General features: G+C 34.9%; 1 protein-coding gene across 1 annotated transcript; it reads right to left on the reverse strand.

Moving 5' to 3' along the window:
- Positions 1 to 10,833: 10,833 nt before the first annotated feature.
- LOC113301786 (ERAD-associated E3 ubiquitin-protein ligase HRD1B-like) lies at positions 10,834 to 16,897 on the reverse strand. The gene is made up of 8 exons (XM_026550603.1): positions 16,755 to 16,897; positions 15,339 to 15,883; positions 14,574 to 14,750; positions 14,292 to 14,441; positions 13,997 to 14,205; positions 13,353 to 13,506; positions 11,819 to 12,083; positions 10,834 to 11,339 (listed from the first exon to the last, which is right to left on the reverse strand). Exons 2-8 carry the CDS (start codon positions 15,869 to 15,871, stop codon positions 11,175 to 11,177), a joined length of 1,653 nt encoding a protein of 550 aa, XP_026406388.1. The 5' UTR covers positions 15,872 to 15,883; positions 16,755 to 16,897; the 3' UTR covers positions 10,834 to 11,174.
- Positions 16,898 to 22,901: the final 6,004 nt, after the last annotated feature.

Raw genomic sequence — 22,901 nt, forward strand, 5'->3', positions numbered from 1 at the left:
CTTGACATACCAACGCTTGGTGGGTTCAACCGAGAAATGCTCTAACACAAGTCTCCCTGGTATGTCTACGCTTGTGACAATACTCACAGTACCATGAGTCTTTCTCATCAGATTGTCGGTTGTTTTCGCGTGTGGATGTTGGTGCTTGAGTTGATGGAGTAATCACATTCAAAGAAGAACTTTCCTGTGGCACTGGAAGTATCATAGCAGTTTGGAGAAGTTCTTACGACCTAACAGTTCCATACACTGCTTGTAGGGACAACAATGGATCTTTTCCCAACATTTGGACTCTAATTGGATCAAAATCTGAGTCAAGCCCAGCAAGGAACTCAATAATTTTCCCTTTTTTCAATTCTTTTCTGCAACTTGGCAATATCATATGTGCACACCATGTCTAAGGGATGTAGGAAATCAAGTTCTTGCCATATAGTTTGAAGTGCATTGAAGTAGAAAAATACAGGTCTGCTGTTCTGGAGAGTCTCGATAATCCGACGATTCAATTCATAAATTTGTGTCGCATCACCGCTCACAATATAAATCTGTATGACTGCCTCCCATACTTCTTTTGCTGTGGTTAAACGCATATAGATTCTCTTGATGTCGGGAGTCATTGAGTATATCAACAAACTCATTATCATGGCGTTCTCTATCCAGGTATCATATGAAGGGTCCTCTTTTTCTGGACAAGCTTTATTTCCGGTCATCTACCCAAGCTTTCCTTTACCCGTAATGTAAATTTTCACACAGTGAGACCAAACAAGGTATTTTGTATCATCATGTTTGCAAGATATCATATTTTTTCTCATACTATCAATGTGAGAAACATCTAGAGATGAAGAACTCATAGACATAGAAGGAACATTGTTCTCAGAGGTTGTTGACATCAAACCTACTTTTAACTCAATAGATAAAGACAAATTTCAGGAAAACAACTTACAAACAGCCACAGGTTCTTCAAGAACAGCAGTTTGCAGCCCTTTTTGAAACAACTTCAAGATCTTTAATCACATATCGAAGCAACAGTAGATCAAGTAGTTTTCAGCTTCTTTGAAACAACTTTATGATCTAACTTCAAGATCTCTAATCACAGATCGAAGCAACAGTAGATCAATCTAAATAAGGAACTAAGATGGGTTTTCTCTTCTCTCTCTTGAGCTCTGATACCATGTGGAAAAAAGAGAAAGAGATAGTGAAATGGGTTATCTTTCACCCATAGGAGAGGCTTCTCTCTTATACAATTAGGTATCCTTACACATCTAGGGTTAGGAGGAAAATATATCTAACACTAACACTAACTCTACAGTAATTCAACACTATAGCACTAATTGTATAGTGATATTCTTGACTCATTCCAACAGTTAATTAGTAGTATGCTAGTGTCTGTAGCGGCTTAATACAGTTTGGTGTTCAATTTGGACTGGGTCCCGAGGTTTTTCTGCATTTACGGTTTCCTCATTAACAAATTTTGGTGTCTGTGTTATTTCTTTTCCGCATTATATTGTTTATCTATATAATTGAAATATAACAGGTTGTGCGTTAATCAATCAAAGTAGATACGTCCATCCTTGTTTGTTGGATACGGCTTGATTGATTACTTGGGAAATTGATCTTTGGAATCACCCAAGTACTCTCACACGTAAATCAGGTTCACGGACTAGTCTCTGTAAACTTTCTGATTATGGGAGAAAGAGATATAACTCTAGATATCGTTCATTGATTGAGATTCATTAAGTTAAACTCTCGGAATTGTGTTTAAGTTTGTCCATAAAGATTGCCCAAGAAAAAATTGGTGGTGTATTTTGGTACCCCGTGTTTTCAGATATTTCTACACAGTGTAGGTTGGCGAACCAGATCACAAACCATAGATATTTGAGTTTCAGAAATACAAGAAGGTTGGCGAACCATTTCGCAAACCGCAAGTTCAGTTGGGAACAGTTTACGAACCGTGGGGAACTGAATTTTCAAAGTTGGTATAAAAGGCTAGCAGTTGGCGAATCTGGTTCATGGTTTTCAACTGAGTTCAGTAGTCTAGTATGGTTGGAAAATCCGGTTAACGAACCGTTGCATCCTGACTCGGAACAAGCCATGCGGTTCACAAACAGTCCTATAAACTGTCCCAGTTTATATTTTAGCAAATGCTCAAAAAATTATTTTTAATATGTTTATCATTGCTAAAACTTTCTTAAATACTTCTAAGACTTCATTGATCACTTAAACACTCGTGTGTGTGCATCATGATTAAACTCTTAGTATTTTATGAATATCAAATTGTTTTTAGTTCTTTAGCTAAGTTTCCACACCGAACATTCATTATACACGGTTTTGTAACCGAACCATAGTGTATATTCTTCTATTGTATTTTTTAAGAGTAGAGTTTGCTTGATTCTCAAGTTATCTTATCTTGAATTCTAAGTAGCCCCTGGTCTTGGAAAAACTATAAATAAAGATGTTCTTTCAACTGGAAAAAAAAATCCATATCACTTTGTGTCCTAGTCGATTCGAGAGTCGTCCTCTATTGACCTAGGTTTCCTCTGAGAAACATAATTAGGTATATGACTAATAGACTTCGCTTTGGAGATTCGTGAATCTAGGTCTGACTACCTTTAACTTGATAGTTCGTGAATCTTGATATTGATTTTATGTTATCGAGGTTCTCATAATCTCTTTCGCATAAGATAAATAATAATCTCAAATTCTCTTCGTCTCAGAATTTGTGAATCCTCAAGATAGATATGAAAACTGAATCGCTTGGAGGGTGGGTTCGGTCTCAACTACATTCTAGTCTGAAGTATAATAGTAAGTTAGTGTTTGTAGCGGCTTAATACAATGTGGTGTTCAAATTTGGAGAGGTCGCGGGGGTTTTCTACTATTGTGGTTTCCTTGTTAACAAAATTTCTGGCGTCTTGTGTTTTTCCTTTTCCGCATTATATTATTTATTGGATTTACACAGGTTTGTACATATTCACTCTAAGTAGATATGTCCGCTTAATTGTAATTAATTACGAGACTTGTTCTTAGAGAATTCGTATCTTGAAAGATAGATAACAAGTTTAATCACTTGGCAGAATTCCGATTGGAATATTTTGATACGACTAGATTGATCTTAGATATTGATTTTTGAGATCGTCCAAGTACTTTGCTTAACATCAGGTTCACGGGTCATGTGTCTATACACATACTTATTGAGTAGAGGTTGAGATATAAACTATAAATACATATTTTCAAGGATCATTCAGTTGGTTTACTTTCTATTGTATTAAGTTTTACCTATACAGGTTGTCGAACGAAAAAGTTGGGTGTATTTGGTATACCTTGCATTTTCAGTTTGTCTAATCTTTCCCATTACCACATGAGCCTAAGGAACACGATATACTTTGAGGTCAAGTGGATGAATTGTTGTCTAAAGGTTTCATACAACATAGCTTGAACCTGTGTGTTGTTCCCCCTCTTCTTGTGCCTAAAAAATATGGAACTTGGCATATGTGTATTGATTGTAGAGTTGTTAATAAGATCACGATCCATTATCATTTCCCAATTCCAAGAGTTGATGATATGCTTGACATGCTCTCCAGTTCCAAGATATTTTCTAAGATTAATCTTAAAAGTTGGTATCATCAAATCAGAATTCGGTCTAGAGATAAATGGAAGATTGCGTTTAAGACAAAAAATGGTCTCTTTGAGTGGCTTGATATGCCATTTGGTTTGTCTAATGTTCCAAGTACGTTCGCGGGGCTTATGTATCAAGTCCTACAACCTTTCATTGGTAAGTTTGTTGTGGTTTATTTTGATGATATCCTTATCTATTCGAAATCTAAAGATAAAATCGCTCTCACTTGTGGGTTGTTTTCAATGCTCTCAAGGAGAATGAACTATTTATCAATCTCAAGAAGTGTCACTTTTTCACTTTTAAAATTCTATTTTTGGGATACGTTGTTTCTGCCGTGGTATTCAAGTAGATGATTCAAAAATTACAGCTATTCGGGATTGGCTTACTTCGAAGACAACATATGAATCTCGTAGCTTTCATGGTTTAGTTTCCCTTTACATCGATTTATAAGGGATTTCGGCTATATCGTAGCCCCTATTACTGATAACTGGAAGGATAAACGGTTCTTGTAGATTGTTGAAGCTGAATAAAGCTTTCAATTGTTAAAAAAAAAGGCTCACTTCTTCTCCCGTCCTTGCACTACCTGATTTTGACAAGATTTTTGAGGTACATTTTGATGCTTCTGTATTAAGGGTTGGTGATTTTTTGTATCAAGAAGGTAAACCCATCGAATTTTTTAGTGAAAAACTCGCCGAAGCTCTTCAAAAGTGGTCTACCTATGAGTTGGAATCTGTAGTTGCGTGTTCTGATCTTACTTGTTCTATCGTATTGAGTACTATCTTCTCTAAGATTTGCTCGAGATTTATCTCCGATAGGTAAGATATAAAAAGTAATCACAAATCTCTTCGTATCATTCTTTGTGATTCCACAATAACTTCTTCTACTACCATATAGTTAAGTTATTGTGAGGTGAATGATATTTTTAGCCTGTTCTTCGGGAATATAAGACTGGATTATCAATTGGTTCATGTTCAACTTGATTTATCAAAAAACGGAACAAAAACTTCATAGGTATTTCTGTGGGAGAAAGACTTATCTATCAGAATAGACTTTTCTATGGGATACAAATTTCTTTATAAGTCTTCGACTTTGGATCGTAGCAACTCTTAGTTATGGGTGAGATCAGCTAAAGGAATCAAGTGCGTGGATTCCTGCTAAGATTCGGAGGCATAAGGAATGCGATTGTACCTTAATCAGCGTGAGACTTGGTTAGGTATCAACTACATTCCAGTCCGAAGTTAACTTGTAGCAGGCTAGTGTATGTAACGGCTTAATACAGTGTGGTGTTCAAATCTGAACTAGGTCCTGGGGTTTTTCTGCATTTACGGTTTCCTCGTTAAAAAAACTTCTGGTGTCTGTGTTATTTCTTTTCCGAAATATATTTTATATATAATTGAAGTATCACAGGTTGTGTGTAGTTCAATCATTTGGTAAATCCGATCTTGTTTGTTAGATAGGAATTGGTTTACGCTTGGACATTGGTTTTTGATACCGTCCAAGTTATTCTCATACCAATCAGTTGACGGATTTCATTCTGTTGATTTGCTGATTGATTTGAGAAAGAGATATAACTCTTGGATATCATTCCTTGATTGAGTCTAACTGTCTAGTTGATTCTCTCGGAATTATATTGGAGTTAGTCCATACAGATTGCCGAACGAAATATTGGGTGTGGTTGTTATACCCACGACTTTTCAATTGGTATCAGAGCAGGCAAACACGCTAAGACCTGGTAAGTCTGTGTTTGTAGCAATCTGACTCTATGGACAGAAATGTTATCTCTGACAAACGCATCACCAGGAATAAAAGTTATGTTTCTATGAAATCTATTAAAGAGAAATACTTGTCGTTATCACATAAAGATGAACATTTTTTTCCCACGAAACAGACATGTATTGATAAGTGTCAACCTGAATATCTTATTGACTAGTATGACTCTTAAGTATAAAGAGAAGCAGCCAAAGAGAGTATAGTGATTCTAAAATATGTTAGAATCCGGGCAATTGAAATCAATAGGCTGAAACACAAAGTCAATATTATCATTGGTATGGTAAAGGATCGTGATTCCCAATTAAGGATTATTCGTGAAGAAAACGATGTTGTTTGTTATTCTCGAACCTTACTCGGGGCTAAACTCAAGGAGGATGCCTTAGAAATCGAACGTCTGTTGAGTAAACTCTCTATTCAATGTAAAGGACGTTTTGAGGAGTCCGTCATATCAATTACTTCTGACTCAGCTGTTATATTAGAAAACGTGGCTACTTGTAATCATGTTTCTCTGATGAAACCAGTTTCGTAAGCTAAATTGCAAACCCTTCATGTTCCTAAAGATGTGCTTGTATTTTCCACTAATCAAGGAAACACCACATCTCACGTAAGGAAGAAATTTTCTAACGATGTTGTTAATCCTACACACTCTAATCACTCAGGTGATCAGAAAGTATGTCTCTTTTGTGATTCAAAAAGACGTGTTCAATGGAAGTGCAAATTGAGGTTGAATGAAAACTATGTTGGTCGACTTCAACGCAACTTAGATTCAATACTCAAAGGTGTAACTGACATTCGGATGTCTAAGCTAATTGGTTTTAGTACTCACCCTGTAAATTCTTCCAGGAAAGTTAGTTCAATTTGCTCATCTAACGTTCGAACTCGTAATAGTATCGTTAACACAAATCGGTCAAGGAGATTTAAGAAAGGTTCTTCTCAAACGAAGGAGAAGGATGATGTTCGAGATGTGAGAAAAGTAACAGAAGGTGAAAACAACAATAGAGATACGAAGGACAAACTAAATCTGATAATTGAAGGATACAAGGATCTTATCAACAGGCTGTCAAAATCCTCCAAACAAACTTCTTCTGGTAAGGATTCAAACCTAGTCTCTTACTTTGATGATAGTAAGTTTTATGATACTTTTTCACATCAAGAAGGGTTTCCTCCAAAAATTAGAAGGAAAAAGAGGATTAACCATCAACAATATTCATTTGATGAGCATAAAGCTCGTATTTGTGTTAATTAATCAAAAGGGTTGAAATCTTACTCATGAAAAATCTTGTTGATTACGATATGCTAATAATCAGGTATACTTATTGGTAAACTGCTTTCTGATTAGTTGAGTTATTTTCTTATCGTTCATAGCTAGACTATTGTCTACAGACAGCTTTGTATAAGTATCGGTTTGTTTCGAGAATCACTTCTAGTGTCTACTTTTTAATTTTGAAAAATTAAGTTTTTTTTGTGAGCTACTCTTATGCTCTAAATTTTCCTCCTGTGAGAATATAAAATTTATTGAGCTAAGAATTGTGAAAGAAAATTTTCACATAGATTTGTTTTGTTCTTTTTACCCTGTGAAAGGAATGTCATTTTTTTGTTTTCTCTTATGGGTTAAGTTTGTGTTCTTGCGGGTACCCTCGTGTTATGTCACGAACCGACTCCAAAAAACCCTAAAAATATACTCCCTGGGAAAACCGTTTATATACATATCCTATTGAAGTTGAGTTATCTCACTCTAGGTTTTTTTTTTATCAAAAATGTCAACTCCTTCTCGCACTTGTGATTTTATGAAAGGATCTCTATATAAAGGTATAGGTTACGGTTCCAAAGAGAAGAAAAAAAGGACACTAGTAGATGCTGACGATGTCAGAGCTCAAAATCCTGATGAATATTCTGATGCCTCATACTATTATGCATATACTCATCAAGATGTAGAGCATGATGAAATGATTTCTGCCGAAGTGGTTCATGATTTTCTTAAATACTTTGAGGAAGCAAAACTGCAGCTCGTTGATACTATGAAGGGTCTCGATGTGTTACAAACTGGGTTGAAAAAGGTTAACTTTGACCTTGTTCTCATGAAAACACGTGTTAAATATCTTCTCAATGGGGATATCTTCTCCGAAGAAGCAGTAAATGATGTCGATCACAAGCTCAAAGGTCTTATGACTCGTGAGAGTTACGGAAGTGTTCTTCGACTTTAGTTTGAATTTGTGTTTTATTTTTTAGGATTTTATTTTATTTTTTCTAGGAAACTTTGTATGAGAACTTATTCTTGTGTTTTAAGAAGGATAACCAGGGTTTGGAATAGCAAATATTGTGATTACACATAGCTATTGCCAACGATTTTCATCTTGCAATGTTTTTAGATTTATTTATTTAAATTCTAAGTTATTTGGAAGATGATTTTGCAGTATTAATATTTATTGGTTTTATATACTGCCAAAATATTTTATGGGATATGTGTGTTTACGTCTGTGAACTATGATTATCTCATATATGTCAAAAGTTAAGTCTATTATGTCTTTATGCAAATATTGATAAAAGATATAATGAACTTTTGAATATTCCGTAGTATTGATCTTTCCCTGATCCATTTCTATGTGAAAGTACTGTATGGCTCCGTAAGCTTTTTTATGTGTAGCATTTCTGATTATATCAATCATTAAGGTCTTCTTGTGATTGATTTATTCGAGTTTTATGGATACAAATTCATGTTTCATATAATTTGTTAATGTCCAAAGAAATCCTTCATTTTCTTGTAAAAGTAAGGTCGCTCTTGTTGTTCTTTCAGAAATGACATATTATGGGGGAGAGTTCTTAATTGAACTTGAGCTTAATTGCCATATCTTTGTGGGAAGTGCGATTGTGGAATATTGTAGGAGTTATTGTGTATCTTTGTAAACTCCTTGATGAATACACTAAGTTTCGACTATGTGAAATCATCGAAACCAAGTAGATATTTTCTCTTTTAGTCATGAATAATCTCTTTGAGAATTTCATTATGATCCCTTTAGTTTTCGTACCTTTTCCGATTAATATATATTGACAAAAAGTGGGAGAATTATTTTGTAGTTCACACTACATACATATGGTTTACGGATCATTATGTAAGGGGGGAGTGGTTTTCATTGTGAAATGAAGTATTGACTAAGGGGGAGTGATACATACCCCCATAGTATTGTTCTCAAAGTTGTGATACAATTGAACTTTGATGTTGTGTAATAATACTATGTCATTGTACGACAATGATTGAGAAAAACAGTTTTATTATTGTTATGGCTACGGATCTTCAACAACAATGATCCTGAGTTGAACACGTTCAGAATCGCTGAAGTACTTGAAGTGACGAAGAATTCAAGGAATGTTGAAGAATCAAGGAAATCAAGCATGTTGGATGAGAAGATACAAAGTTTGTTTATTTTTTAATCCATATGTGTTGATAGTTTTGTCACTAAAATTGACAAAGGGGGAGATTGTTAGAGCACTGCTCGGTCGAACTCGCAAGCGCTGCTATCTCAAGCTTGTTTGTCAAGTTTAAGTGATCAAAATTATAAGTCTTGATTTCTAGTCTACTTATAGCTATGTCTCGGATTATGATAGAATGTGTAGTTGAGTTTTAGACTTCACGGCGTTCATGGTTGAAGATGAAGATCTACTGAGGAGATCTTGAAGGAACTTCATCGATAAAAGGTATGTGGAGACTAAAACTTATCTATGACTCAGAAGTCTATTCTATTCTATTTGCTAATGAGACTAAGTTGTATAGCTATATAGACTTTTATATTATACACATTTGATATTTCGATCCGAGTTTATCTCGCTTATCTATTTCTTGAAACATGTGTTGGAAGCTTTTTGCCTCTTGACGAGTTTAGTTGGAAACAATTTATTTGTTGGAAACTAAATAATAAGTCAAAAGATGATCATGTGAAAATTGCCTTGAAACATCTTACATGATTTGTGTGAGACAATCATTTGATGTCGACTCGAAAAGTTTCATATTGATCATTCAATCACTTGAAAATTACTTATAAGCTAATGGTATGTGTGAGACATCCATTGTCGTCTTCTAAGGATGTTTCAATGATTAAAATGGGAGTTTAGAACAATTAACCTTTGTCCGGATACAACACATTATGCATACCAGTGTGCAAACTGTTGTGATATAATTCTGGTCCGGAAACCTTGTTTGCATACCAGTATGCGGACGGTTCTACCTGAGTTAGGTTTAAGACGAATGTTTGCGTACCCGTTTGCAAACGGCTGGACAAGACGAAAGTCCTGAATTATAGTTTGCGTACCAGTTTACAAACTTAATGGTTTAAGTTCTAAAATCGATTAAGTATGTATTCATACTCATGAACAAATACATTAATAAATTAAGGAATGCAATCTTTGCAAACTGTGGCTTAATGTTCATGAATTGATTTAGATTAGAAATCAATCCAATTTCGTTTCAATTGGTTCTTATATACTTCTATGAGATATATACAATTGAACAACTCTATGAGTAACACAATTAGATTCATTTGATTATCTTTCATGATTGATTGTTCATCATATTTGATCTAAAAGTGTTAGATGAATGTGGTTAAGACAAAAGTGTTCATATAACTAACTTCGGTTAACTATTATTGAGCCAACTCAATATACACGTTTAGATACGGTTACCCATATCTTAATGAAGGTATATTTCATTTGTGTGTAACAAGCTAAGACCATCTAACGGTAAAGAGATATTACTTTGGTTTTAAGCAAACTTAGCTTGAATCTTAAATCAGGTTTTCATCTAACGGTGAATATTGAATGCTTTGTTACTAAGCTATCTTAGCTTTGATTGAAAGCAAACCCTGATTTGAAAGACTATATAAGGGAGAACTCTAGCAACTGGAAAACCTAATCCCGACACTTTCCTCTGTCCTAGTTGCGACTAGAGTCGATTCTCCTTTAACTTAGGTTTTTCCAAAACCATTATAGGTTAACAACTTGAAAACTTCATTTGGGATTCGTGAAGCCATACCCAACTATTTTCTCTGTAGTTGCGTGTTCTGATCTTACTTGTTCTATCGTATTGAGTACTATCTTCTTTAAGATTTGCTAGAGATTTATCTCTGATAGGTAAGATATAAAAAGTAATCACAAAGCTCTTCGTCTCATTCTTTGTGATTCCACAATAACTTCTTCTACTACCATACAGTTAAGTTATTGTAAGGTGATTGATATTTCTAGGCCGTTCTTCGGGAATATAAGATTGGATTATCAATTGGTTCTTGTTTCAAAAAGCAGAAAACTGTTTTCAAAACGCATACCAAACACATCCTTTTATTGCAAATCGGGACAAGAGGTGCAGCAATGTTCACAACGTTCTCTAACCAGGTTGGGTACCTGAGTGTTTACGAGAGAGATTAAATGTTCATGAACGATGGTTTGTAAACTGTATAATAAGCATAATATACTAGGGCAACTGATTGTGCATGAACGATGGTTTGCTACGTTAATACATTCGAAAAAGGAAAACTTTTGAGAGCTTCCACAAACAAACTTTAAACTATTTAGGATATTAATCATCATATTAATATACATACATTCCAGATTTTATCATTTTTTAATGTAACCTACCAAGTAACAAGTTTTCTTAGAATTTCATTATACCTCCTTCCCTGCAAAACTTCCAACTTCTGGAATAGTTTTTCTTCTTTCTTATTTGGGCAAAAGCAAGGATTGCATCATTAACTTTATAACCCCCCCTGTGTCACTCGCTCTTTCTTGCTCGCCTTCTCCCGCTACATGTGTTTCATTGAATCTTTTCTCTCTTCATTTTTACCTCTTCAGCAATACGATCACTCTCTGAAGATGATGATGCAATCCCTTTGCCCTTGTTATCAGCTGGTGATGGAATGCTTGCGTTTGTATTATCTGATTTGTGATGATTTAACTGACGCAGCTGGCTCTGTAGAACCTGTCCATGAAACCAGCAAAAACAAAAGAAATTTCCCAAAATCTGATCATCTGAGCAGCCTTTTGCAAGTAGTACAAAATCTGTACACTTGGGAATTTTATCTACGATGGAAATAATATACTGAAATAAGGCATATTCTATACTGCTACTCTCTAGAGAATTAGCATCACCTTCTACCTATTAATAACCCAATAAATAAAGCAGAAATATTACAAACTGAATAACTGATCTTAATGTTAGGTAATATCCTTATCTAATATTATTTTACATACCTATTTTTGTGGAGTAATAAACTTTCAGGCTCTCGAACTAAATGGCCAATTTAAAATGAGACGAAGTGACTATAAGGTAATTAGTCCCGAACTTGAGAACACAAAAATTTTACTAGTAAGGTGGCCACAAATTTGAATGTAGGGAGAGGGGGAAGAGTTGAACAGTTATAAATTTCAGCAATGCCAGTAGGAATAGATTAACTATACCTCAATCTGCTGCTTGAGAAGTCTTTCCTGGACCTCCAAGTGAGAACCATATCCATTCAGGTCATTTCCTGACTTGTCACCGTCCTTCAAATTGACACCACTAAATGCATGCAAAGGGACGAAGGCACCTTGAGAAACCTGAGGATGCGTGACATTTGTCTGTCCACCTGAAATTCCAGAGATTATTCTTTCTCCGGTAGATTCAGTATTAGAAAAATCTGACGAAGATGTAGCACCCCGAGGAAGTACAGCATAACCAGTAGACCTACAGGTAAAAGACAAGATGGCATGAAAATTTATCTTATACTGCAAACATCAAAAATTGTACGAATCATCATGTACAAATGATTACCATTCATAAACAGATTAACATAAAGAGACCAGCATCAAGTGAATAAATACAGATCGGCATACACATTTGAAAGCAACACGGGTAATATGCATAGAAAAAACAAAACAAACAAAATATAGAAATAGAAATTTAACGACACTTACATTCACTAAGCGCAAGTTTTATGGTGTTTCAATCCAAGGAATTTCCATGCAAACCGTGGAAGAAGCAAGTCTTATGGCTCCAAAGTAGCCTCCAACCCTTGTATCCAGAGCATGTTCCAGGAAACTTTGGAACACACTTTGAAATCCAATTGTAAGCGGGTAGTGACTTCCGTTTTCTTTCTATCCTTTCAAATATATTCATATAACATACATTTATCTAAGGATCCATATTAACCAAAAAAATAGACTTTTTTCCCTCTTTTTTTCCTGAGGATAAAGGCGAAGCCACTACCCGCTTTCCCTATATATTTTTCCTAACTAAGTATTTATTTTCTCTATCTAAGTTTTGCAATCAAAACTTTCGAAAACCGATTATACTTGCTCTTCCAAACTTCACAAAAAATGTCCTATTTGGCACCAACTTTGGAATGAAATTCCTTCGTCCCATAAGACAAGCTCTAACAATCTTTGAAAAACAGTTCCACAAACCTCACCAGATCCATGGATTGCTGGTGCTGAGACGTGCCATGTACAAAATTTTGTCTTAGTTTTAGAAGAGCAATGAGATGCACAAACTACCAGCTTTTCGCTTAATTCTGATTGCATTCTCTAATCTAACTGATAAAAGTATGCAATTATAACACCAACCAACTACCTAGCTCGCAACCTAAACCAAAGGAAAACTCAAGTCCGCCAAGCAAGAGTCTTCTACCAATTATTGACCAGTAATTCAATGGAAATCAGGGGTTTGCTCATTTAACTTAGAAAACATATCACGATAATCATTCTTTGACATGTAAGGTGTTTTCAATTTTTGATATAAAACCCACAAGAATCAACTTAAGGGGCCAAATATGTCAATAAGATAAACAATAAATGAACGAAAATGGAAATGTATCATTAGATGTCTGCAACAATTTCTGGTATCATTGTAACTTCACCAGTTAAAAACATATATCTCTATTAAGTGGCTAAACATTAAAACCGAAAGTTCGCATCAGTTGTTAATGACATTCTATTAATCACATTAGGCACTTACCATGCAAGTGTATTTGCAGAAGGGTAAACGTAGGATTTCTCATATATTGCTGCAGCTGCAGCAGCAGCTTGTATTCTAGCCTGATGCTGAGTCAAATGAGTGTTGGCTGCACCACCTGCAGAACCTTGTGGTGATGTACCGCCACCAATTCCAGCTTAAGGAGAAAAGTAAAATAGAAAAGTTAGCTACCTGGACTTGTACCATAAGTTATACTAAAGAAAACTTTCAAATGGGGATGTGATTTTTTTCTTTTTGAGATATCTAAAATAGCTCTCTTGCCAATAATAATCAAATTTCCTCCTTTAAAGTAAATGAACACTATAATAACACTTGTATGGATGGCATTATGTGCATGAGTATTAAGTAGCTGAAATGGTTAGTCTACCATGATGCTAAACTAACTTCTTTTACTAAGATTAACGTTTCGCAATCTAAGCAATTTGCTCCATAACGTGCTCATGTGACCTATTAGCCCCTTAGTTCCAACTTCTGAGCATGTTAGGTACTGGCACAGTTGCGCTAAGTTCCATAACCGAAGTAACTTCAGTTTACATATAATTGGTAAATTCAACCAGTAACGCTTCAGCATGAAATAACTAAGAACAAACCATCGTAACAAAAATGAATAGACAATATGTTTGTACCTTGTTGATGGACTTGAGCTCGCCCTCCCTGTTGCCCCACAGATGCAGCTGTTCCACCTTCCATTGGGACAACTAAAGCTCTACATGTAGGGCAAGTATGCTGTCGTTCTAACCAAGATCGAAGACAATGCACATGAAAAAGGTGCCCGCAGATGAGTTTTTTCGCTGTAGCCATCTCCTCACGACAAATAATGCAGGTCGCGTCACCTCTAAATATACAATAAGAAAAAAAAATAAACGCCTTTATAGAAAAGGAATATATATATATATTATAATTTTTAAGCAAATAACTCACGTGTTAAGCTCTTCGGGCGTTGCATCTGGGAAACGATCGTTCATATTTGAAGTGATTTTCCTGTACCGAATATAATCAGCGACACGGACCTTGAAGTTGCGGAATGTCTCGTACAATTCCCGGATCAAGTGTAACGGCACTCCATAGTTCCTAAAACCAACTCCAAATTCAATTTCCAAAAGCAGGTATAAAGAATAACCAATGAGACATCTAAACTCCTACATAATGATTCTGTCATGGAGTAGCAAATACATTAAAACCAAAGGTGGATCAATTACTTACATGAAAATCACAAGAAAGAAGCACAGATACATAGACAAGTGAAGTAAATCTCGAATAAGTTCCAGGTAGAAGGTATAGACTGCCTTTCTCTCCCACTGCCCTTCCATAAGCATGTCACTAACATAAAAGACATATTTTACAAATGTTGACACTGTTGTTGTGGCTAGTATCATATACCTGAAATAAACATTTATAGCACCACAACATTAAAATTCTACATAAAGATTATAAGAAGTAATAGATAATCATTCAAGAAACAATTGCAGGGGTTTAGAAACATAGAGCACATATAAATGTTGGAAATTTTTTGTCTGGTTCTGTGGTTCATACTGTTAAACAAGGACGCAGTAATAGTTAAAATAATACTATAAGTTACAAGGAAAGTTCACTTGATAGCCACCTCTCTGCTTGCCAATAAAACACAATAGAGACATGTTTTCCACTTTAACTGATATTAAGTTCAGACAATTAGCAGAGGTTTTACACCCCAAGCAAAATTTCCAAACAAATTTCCCACCAATAAGTAATTTTATATCACATATAAGACCATAAAGTCATATATTTTCGACCCAACAGGTAATTCAAACTTCAAACCATCCAATTTAATGAAATCACCGGTAAGTTTGGCACGGAAAAGCCTTGAAACAGAATTATATAACTCTAATGAAAGCATGACTTAGCAAATAAGAAAACAGTTAAAATAACTCAAAGACTGCCTATGTCACCTGCAGGCAGTAGAGATCTAATACTGAATAAGGAACTTACTCAAATGCAAAGAAGAGAGAAACTGAAGCCTTCCATGTCTGGATCAAATACTGTAACGAACTGTACAAAAAGATACTATCCAGAATAAGAAGAAACCCCATAAAAGAAACAATCCTGGAGTGTGACAACATTGTCACAGCTGGAGTTGTCTCTATGTACTCGACCCTTTTCTGAGCCAACCAATGTAACGCCTTAATTAACAGTAAAGCCGTAACCATAGCGAGAAAAGTAACTGAGAAATCCTGTCTGAATATAGTGATCGCGAAAAGTATCTCCATAACTTCCCTCCAAGACTGTTCATTCAACCTCTCCACCTCTGCTTCCCGTAGTGACCCAAGAAACAAACGTTTAGTTAACTGCCACAAAATACACATCATCACCAAACCCATGTTCAGAAGTAGCACCAAACAGATCTTCGAGGTCGATAAGTACACCATGGCTGGATAAAATTGACCTCTACTACTAAAAGCGTGATATATTACAGCAAGAGCACCCGCCACACTAACCCCAGCATAAGTTTGCAGCCTCATCATTGCCTTCAAGAGCTGGTAAAGTAACCCAGTTCAGTAAAATTACCAAGTATCAGATGAAGTTCACAAACTACTATTAGATATATGAGATTTAAATTATAGCTATACAATTTTATATTTTTTCTTTTTCTTTTTGAATTGAAGTAGCAAATTTCTTTGATTAAGAAGCATTTACAAATTGGTTCTCAGCCAATAAAAGCTGATGCAAAAAAAAAAAAAAATATGGAGGAACAATTGTCCAGACTCAAGAGACCCTATTGGTTCTAGCATACTTTGCTAAAAATCAGTTGTTTTGTTACAGTTCTACTAACATAACTACACTCCCAAGCAACAAAAGCTTCTTGCATCACTAATAATATCAATCAACTGCAAGGAAAGATAATCGGTCTTGCCAGCAACAACATTGGCCAAAGACTGGGTGTCTGTGCCGAATTGCTAATGAAGACGACCATTTAACTGCTTCCAAGATTGCTAAGCATTCTACAGGCTCCGCCCTTACTACTCCCTATTATAAAATTTGTTTGTCCCTTTATATACTTACTATCCAATCCTAGCGGAAGGGGAATATCATTTTATAAATCGATATTAGTTCGATCTAACTTGTATGCATCTCGAATAGGATTTACAAATTATCTTGGAAAGAAATTCGTGAAAAATAATAAGGTTTTGCATTCGTTTGCCCTTAATGGCGACATAGAGTTGACCTAACAACATTAAAGTACGAAAAAATACGAACACTACCTAAGAGTCTATGAATCCCTACACTAACCCTAAGAAAAAATTCAGATCGTTGCGAAATCAAGTTTAACCTCGGAAATGATAATGATAACCGAATTTGGAAGTTAAGCAATTAGGATTTTACAAACAATAAGAATGTTTTTCTTACCTTAGAAAAATTCGAATTAGGGTTTCAGCTGTGTTGAGTGATGAAGATCAGATGATTGATACGTTGAAGAAGAGAAAACATGAAGAAATTGTAGAAAGAGAGAAATAAACATGGCTAAATCCATATTGATTTTGCTGTATTATCAAATTTGATGTTCCCGTCCATGTTTCGATACGTGTGATGCATCTAGGCTAACTGGATATGAGTTCGTTTGTAAGAACATATAACATACGTTGGATCTATGAGATCATAGATGTGTTGGTAGTCAAGTATTATACTGTAGTACCTTCCTTGTTTTGCGTCATCAGCTAATGTCCGCGCGAATAATCACTTGCCACGTGTTAGAAAGACTTGGACAGTATTTTGTACTCAGTAACTCCGCTTGGGCCACGGTCAAACCCACCGTTGATGTGGTGACCAGGTGGCTAGCCAGTGGGAAATCGACTTTTTTTTGTTTTTTGGAACATAAGAAATGACTATGACTCGGTAAAAAATCAGCTTAGAATTACATTTCTAGTAAACACCACGGGTATGAAAATATAGAATGGAACTCAATCTGATATCCTAATATTATGCCGTTAAAAAAATTCTTTCAAAAATTCTCAGTGGTTGTCTACCAGATAGAGAAATCTTAAGTAGGTGTATAAATTAAAACTCATTGTCCTTGTCCTTTATGTAATAGCATGATAACAGAAAATGTTGATCATTTCCTCACTAAATGTATCTTCTTTAAAGTTATATAGAGAGATCTATCATTTGCCACTGCTTTTTACAAAGATGTTAATATGAGTGACAAGGATTGGTGCTTAAACTGGTTAAAAGACAAAGACCAAAGAGACTTCTATGCTTTCATTCTCTAGCACATATGGAAATATAGATGCAATATAGTATTTGATGAAGTTAAATCATGTCTTGAAAACCTAAATCTCTGATCAAAAGAGAGCTGATGACTTACATTACCAAACATAAATCTGCTGAAGTCAAGAAAAAAGAAAAGGCTATTTATGATTGTCATCACCCAAATTGTATAATGGGCAATCAGATCCTAAAAAATGTTATAATTATGTCATGTTTGATGCTGCTTATCAAAAGAAATCAGGGAAGTTTGCTTATGGGATAATCAATCTGGATAGTAATGGTTTTATTTGTGATTTTGCAGGAGGCTTAGGCATGTGTTTAGCTCTAACGAAGCCGAGGCAATAGCTTGTATAGAAGTTACTAGATGGGCAAGAAACAATGGACAAGACAACTTGATCTTCCACAGTGATAACCTAAATATCATAAATGGAATAAAGAACAATATTTTCGCTATACACTGGAGAAATAAAGCTTACTTGTTGAAAGCTTTAAAAGACAAAAAAAAATTGCTCGTTGTTCCTATCACTATATAAATAGAAGTTGTAATTTTCTTGCTGATAAACTAGCTAAATACTTAATCAAGTTTAATGGAATTGTAATAGACTCTAAAAACTGGGAGAATCAGAGTAAAGCTACATTGATAGCACAACTCAGTGATTCCAACAATATAATTTCCATTTCGTAGTTTATAAAAGTTTCATGTTATCAAAACAAAAATAATTGATATTAATCAGTTGCATATCAATAAAACTGGGAGGAATATCAGACCATACTCTAGAAACTTAATCAGTTCTTGCATGACCACTTAATTATTTTTTTCTTTCGGCACATAGGAATATTGCCAAGAGGTAAAAACATTTTTGATATTCACTGCATCCACCCACCAGCTTGGAGTCCAGTTCAAAATGCATAACCTCCACTCTTAAATCCTTTACCCATTGAGTCGCCTCTCATAATCCTTTGCACTCCGCCTATTTTGCATCGACAACTTCTGCTAGGTAGATGCATTTTGTGCTCCAGTGCCTCCCTGCAAAATCACGAAAAGTTAGACCAATACCACTTATTTGGGTAATATCATGAAAACTACCATCACAATTAAAAGTAAAAACTCTCATGGGAGGAGGGATCCAATGAACACTTAGGTTGCTTAGGTTTAGACTCAAATTATGTTATATTTTTCCTGCGGATGATAGTTAAGTTTTATGGAGAGAAGTCTGAAAAGGCGAGGGTACCCAAATGTACCACAATCTTTTATTTTCAACCTATAAGTCTTCTTACCAAGTGTGATCGTTTATGGACAAAGTCGAGACAATACAACAACTTCGGTATTCACACTTTGTGTGACCGTTTATGGATACGAGATCGAGACAATACGACAACAGGATAACTTGTGTGATTGACTATGGATACAAGATCGAGATGATACAACAATTAAAGTGTGCTACTTGATAATAGATTTCGTAATAACCAAACTCTATAGGATCAGTATCAAATACAACGGAGTTAACATATGTGTATTTTACTTTATAATAATAAATAATTATAATGCGGAAATCAAAGTAAAAGACACAACAAGATTTTGTTAAAGTGGAAACCGCAAATGCAGAAAAACCCCGGGACCTAGTCCAATTTTGAATACTCTCAGAATTAAGCCGTTATACAAAATCTAAACCAACTTCATATAGTTGAGACCAAGCAGACTACCCCTAGTTACTAAGTTCCCTCAGTATCTCTGCGCCTTCGACTTTTAGAGTCACGCACATGAATAGAAAGTCATTTGGATCGTATTCCAAACAACAAAAGAACAATTTGTTTGGTAACCACTTTAATCAATTTTTGCTACAAGATATAGATGAGTCGTTGACAAAGGCTCTTAGGTTTTATCTAATAAAATTCTTTGTCTGGTTAGACCAATCTAACTTTAACTACTGAAATAGTCAAGTATAGGTTCACACTCAATCAAAATAGATCTCAAAGAGATATATTGAGAATGTCGATCCCATGCAAGTAATCAATCGAATAAATACGATTCTAGTTGGATCCCAGCCGATCAAGGTTTGTGCACACAAATTCACAAGATTCGAAAACCAATAAGAAATCTTTTTCGTCTTCAAATCTTCTTTAATCTTCAATAACCTGCACAACACCACTTGAATCTCTTGTGATCAATCATGCACATAATGGAGTCAGTTAACAATGGATTATCACAAGATGTATTTATATCTAACAACAGTTCTAAATATCTCGTCGATACTTTGATCTAGTTTAAGTGAATCTTATATCAGAAGAGAAGATTCTCAAGAGTAAACAAACTAGGTGCAATCAAAGTTTCAACAACCGTTAGTCAATCAAATCAATCGAAAACTAATAACACTACACATATCTAGTTTCCGATCAACGGTACTCGTAGAGCTTCTTGATCCCAGAAAAGTCTTTAAACGAGCGGTCATAAGATATTTCACCTAATTAGGATACTTACCTCTCTGAATAAACGGTTCCACCAGAAACAACAAGAAATGAATTTTTCCTGGCTCTTAGGATAGTTTGCTAGAAATGCAAACTTATGTATTTGTAGACCAAGGATGTTTGGACATCAAGGAATTTCCAAAACCGAAGATATTCTCAAAATCTGCAATGAATTGCGAAATTCGGCTTTCCTAATTCCAATAAATGCTTGTCCAATATTTCTGAAATCTCTCAATAGAAAATCTTCAACTAGTAAATGCATATTAGTAATTAATGTATATAAAATAAAAAACCTTAATTAAAAAAATATTAATTTATTTCGGCACAAGATCACCTTGAGTACTAAGGACTATATTTTTGAACAATAAATGATAAGAATTACTGCTCGTGTTCAAAGTATGTTGACATCTTTTCACTGCAAATCCTTATTTCATATTTACATGGATTTGCATTCTTGGAATCGATTATACCACACTTCCAAACAAGTTTAGAATTGGTTCACCTGTATTTCAAGGCTACTATGTGATTGATCAAATACCTAATCACATACATGGGTTCAATCGGTTCTACCATTCACTAGGATCGGTTATACCTAAATATGGAAACACTTGTGGTCGGTCACACCAGTCACTAGGATCAGTTACACCAGTTACAAGGATCGGTTCCATTTACACATGGTATTACTTGTGATCGGTCACACCAGTTACCAGGACAGGTTACACCAGTTACTAGGACCGATTACCAATTACAAGGACCGGCCACACGACACTCGTGATCGGTCACACCATTTATAAATATTGATCATACCATCTCATGGTGATTACTTATGATCGGTTACACTAATTAATAAAATCTAGTCATAATGAATCATAAGTCAGGCACTTGTGATTAGTTGTACCAAGATACATAACAAAGTTATGATCGAGTCTACCATCTCATACATATTGGTAATCCAAAGATTTGCAATGAATAACTGTACCAATAAGCCTCATGATTTCCCTTTTGATTCATAAAACAAGTTCATGAATGTACTTCCTTTAAACAAATGTAAAACATTGTTTCCTCGGATGGAATCTTCACCATAACCCATTCACATAATCATAACAGTATATACAAGATTATGTTGATGTCATATCTATGAAGTTCAAAAGATAAGCGTTATACTTCGTAGTCTAATTCCCTAATACTATGATCATACAGATATGACCATGTCACATCACATGAGTATTATACAATATGTACAGTATATACAGCTTCGCAGTTATGTTTTCAATATAGCACGACTTGAAAGATACGTTAGGAATGAAACAATTCAAGTCAATATTACTAACCTCAGGAGGAAGGATGTTGTTGTCGTTGTAGTCCGCTTCTTGTTCACATTCTTCAGGTCTTTGAAGTAATACTTGTATGTCTCAACATTTCTAGACTTTCTAGTCTAACCTAAACGAAGTTGGCTCTAGTTTACAATCAAGCCACGTTAGATGAGTTTTAACACACTAAAATATGACAACCAAACTTGACATATCAACGCTTGGTGAGTTCAACTGATCTATTCTCTAACAATCTCCCCATTTTTCACTTTTAGTGACAAAACTCTTATTACATATGGATAAACAAATTACAAGAATTCATTTTTACATACGCTTTATTTCAAGTTTCAATAACACAATAACCTGCATATATTAAATCAATAAATGTCGTTGTTGACATTTGAATAACAAAGCTTATACTCCCCCTAAAGGCAAGCTATGTAGATATTCAATCTGAACATCTTTGTTATTCCCCTTTTTGTAGTCAAAACACTACAACAACACTATGATATGTTTCTCCCCCTTAGACAATGCTTTACTCTTTCGTTGGATATAACGATAGAACAATTGTCCTTTCATTAGTGATTGCAAATCACTTGTTTACTTTATATATTTCTCCCCCTTTTTGTAACAAAATGACAAAGGTTCGAGAAAATAAAGGACAAACCGAAAGGATCTTACAAATCTAAAAGACTTGTAAACAACCTATAAGAGTTAAACACGAAGGTTTCACACAACACTTTAGATAACCAATATTAAAACCGAACCTACAAGTAATTTAGTTTTAATAAGTTATCAAGGAAATAATTGCTCTGAGCAATTTCCGTAATAACTTAACAAATCGACTAAGAAACTTAATTCCCTTGTTAAACCGGTTGCGTATGTACAACCGCTTGTTTCGATAAGACCAAAACAAAGATCAAAATTAACTTTATTTCTCTCATCGGGCTCTAATTATTCAGACAATAACTTAGACCTTTCTCTTTAGACAAGACAAACACCAGGTTAGTTAACTAGTTTTTCTTATCAAGGCATTCAGTTAGACTTGAATAACTAAATCCTTCAATTTGATAAGTCTAACTAAGTTAATTTAGTTTCTCTTATTCGGAATCGATTTGGACTAAACAAATGATCTCGTATTTCGTTAATCCATAAACAAATAGATAGAAACCAAAATAAATTGACTTGCACAATTATTTTCTTAACCGGGAGCAATTGAAACAAACATGGACATTACAGCACCGCAATTGCACCGAATTTCGTTAAGAAAAAATACTTGATACCCAACAATAAAGAAGATACCAAAATAATAAGCCAAATAAATTGACACAATCTTTCTTAACCATAAACAATTGAATCATACACACACATCCATACAAAATAATGAAATAAGGGATATTTTGACTTTAGGTCACAGAAAAGTGACCAGCTTTGCGTTTGGGTTAATTAGAGTTTGGGTCACAAGACTGTTATTGACCAGATTGACAGTTGCAATATCTAGTTAACTAAGGAA

Source organism: Papaver somniferum, chromosome 8 (assembly GCF_003573695.1).
Source record: "Papaver somniferum cultivar HN1 chromosome 8, ASM357369v1, whole genome shotgun sequence".
In the NCBI taxonomy this organism is placed as follows: domain Eukaryota; kingdom Viridiplantae; phylum Streptophyta; class Magnoliopsida; order Ranunculales; family Papaveraceae; genus Papaver; species Papaver somniferum.

What these genes read in the sequence shown, in the direction of transcription:
- LOC113301786 (XM_026550603.1), bottom strand. Translation starts at nt 15,871, where the DNA reads ATGATGAGGCTGCAAACTTATGCTGGGGTTAGTGTGGCGGGTGCTCTT. An exon ending in TCTCTCTTCTTTGCATTTGA is followed by an intron (nt 14,751 to 15,338) that starts GTAAGTTCCTTA and finishes TGTTTATTTCAG; the next exon opens with GTATATGATACTAGCCACAA. An exon ending in TTCTCAAGCAGCAGATTGAG is followed by an intron (nt 11,340 to 11,818) that starts GTATAGTTAATC and finishes TTTCATGGACAG; the next exon opens with GTTCTACAGAGCCAGCTGCG.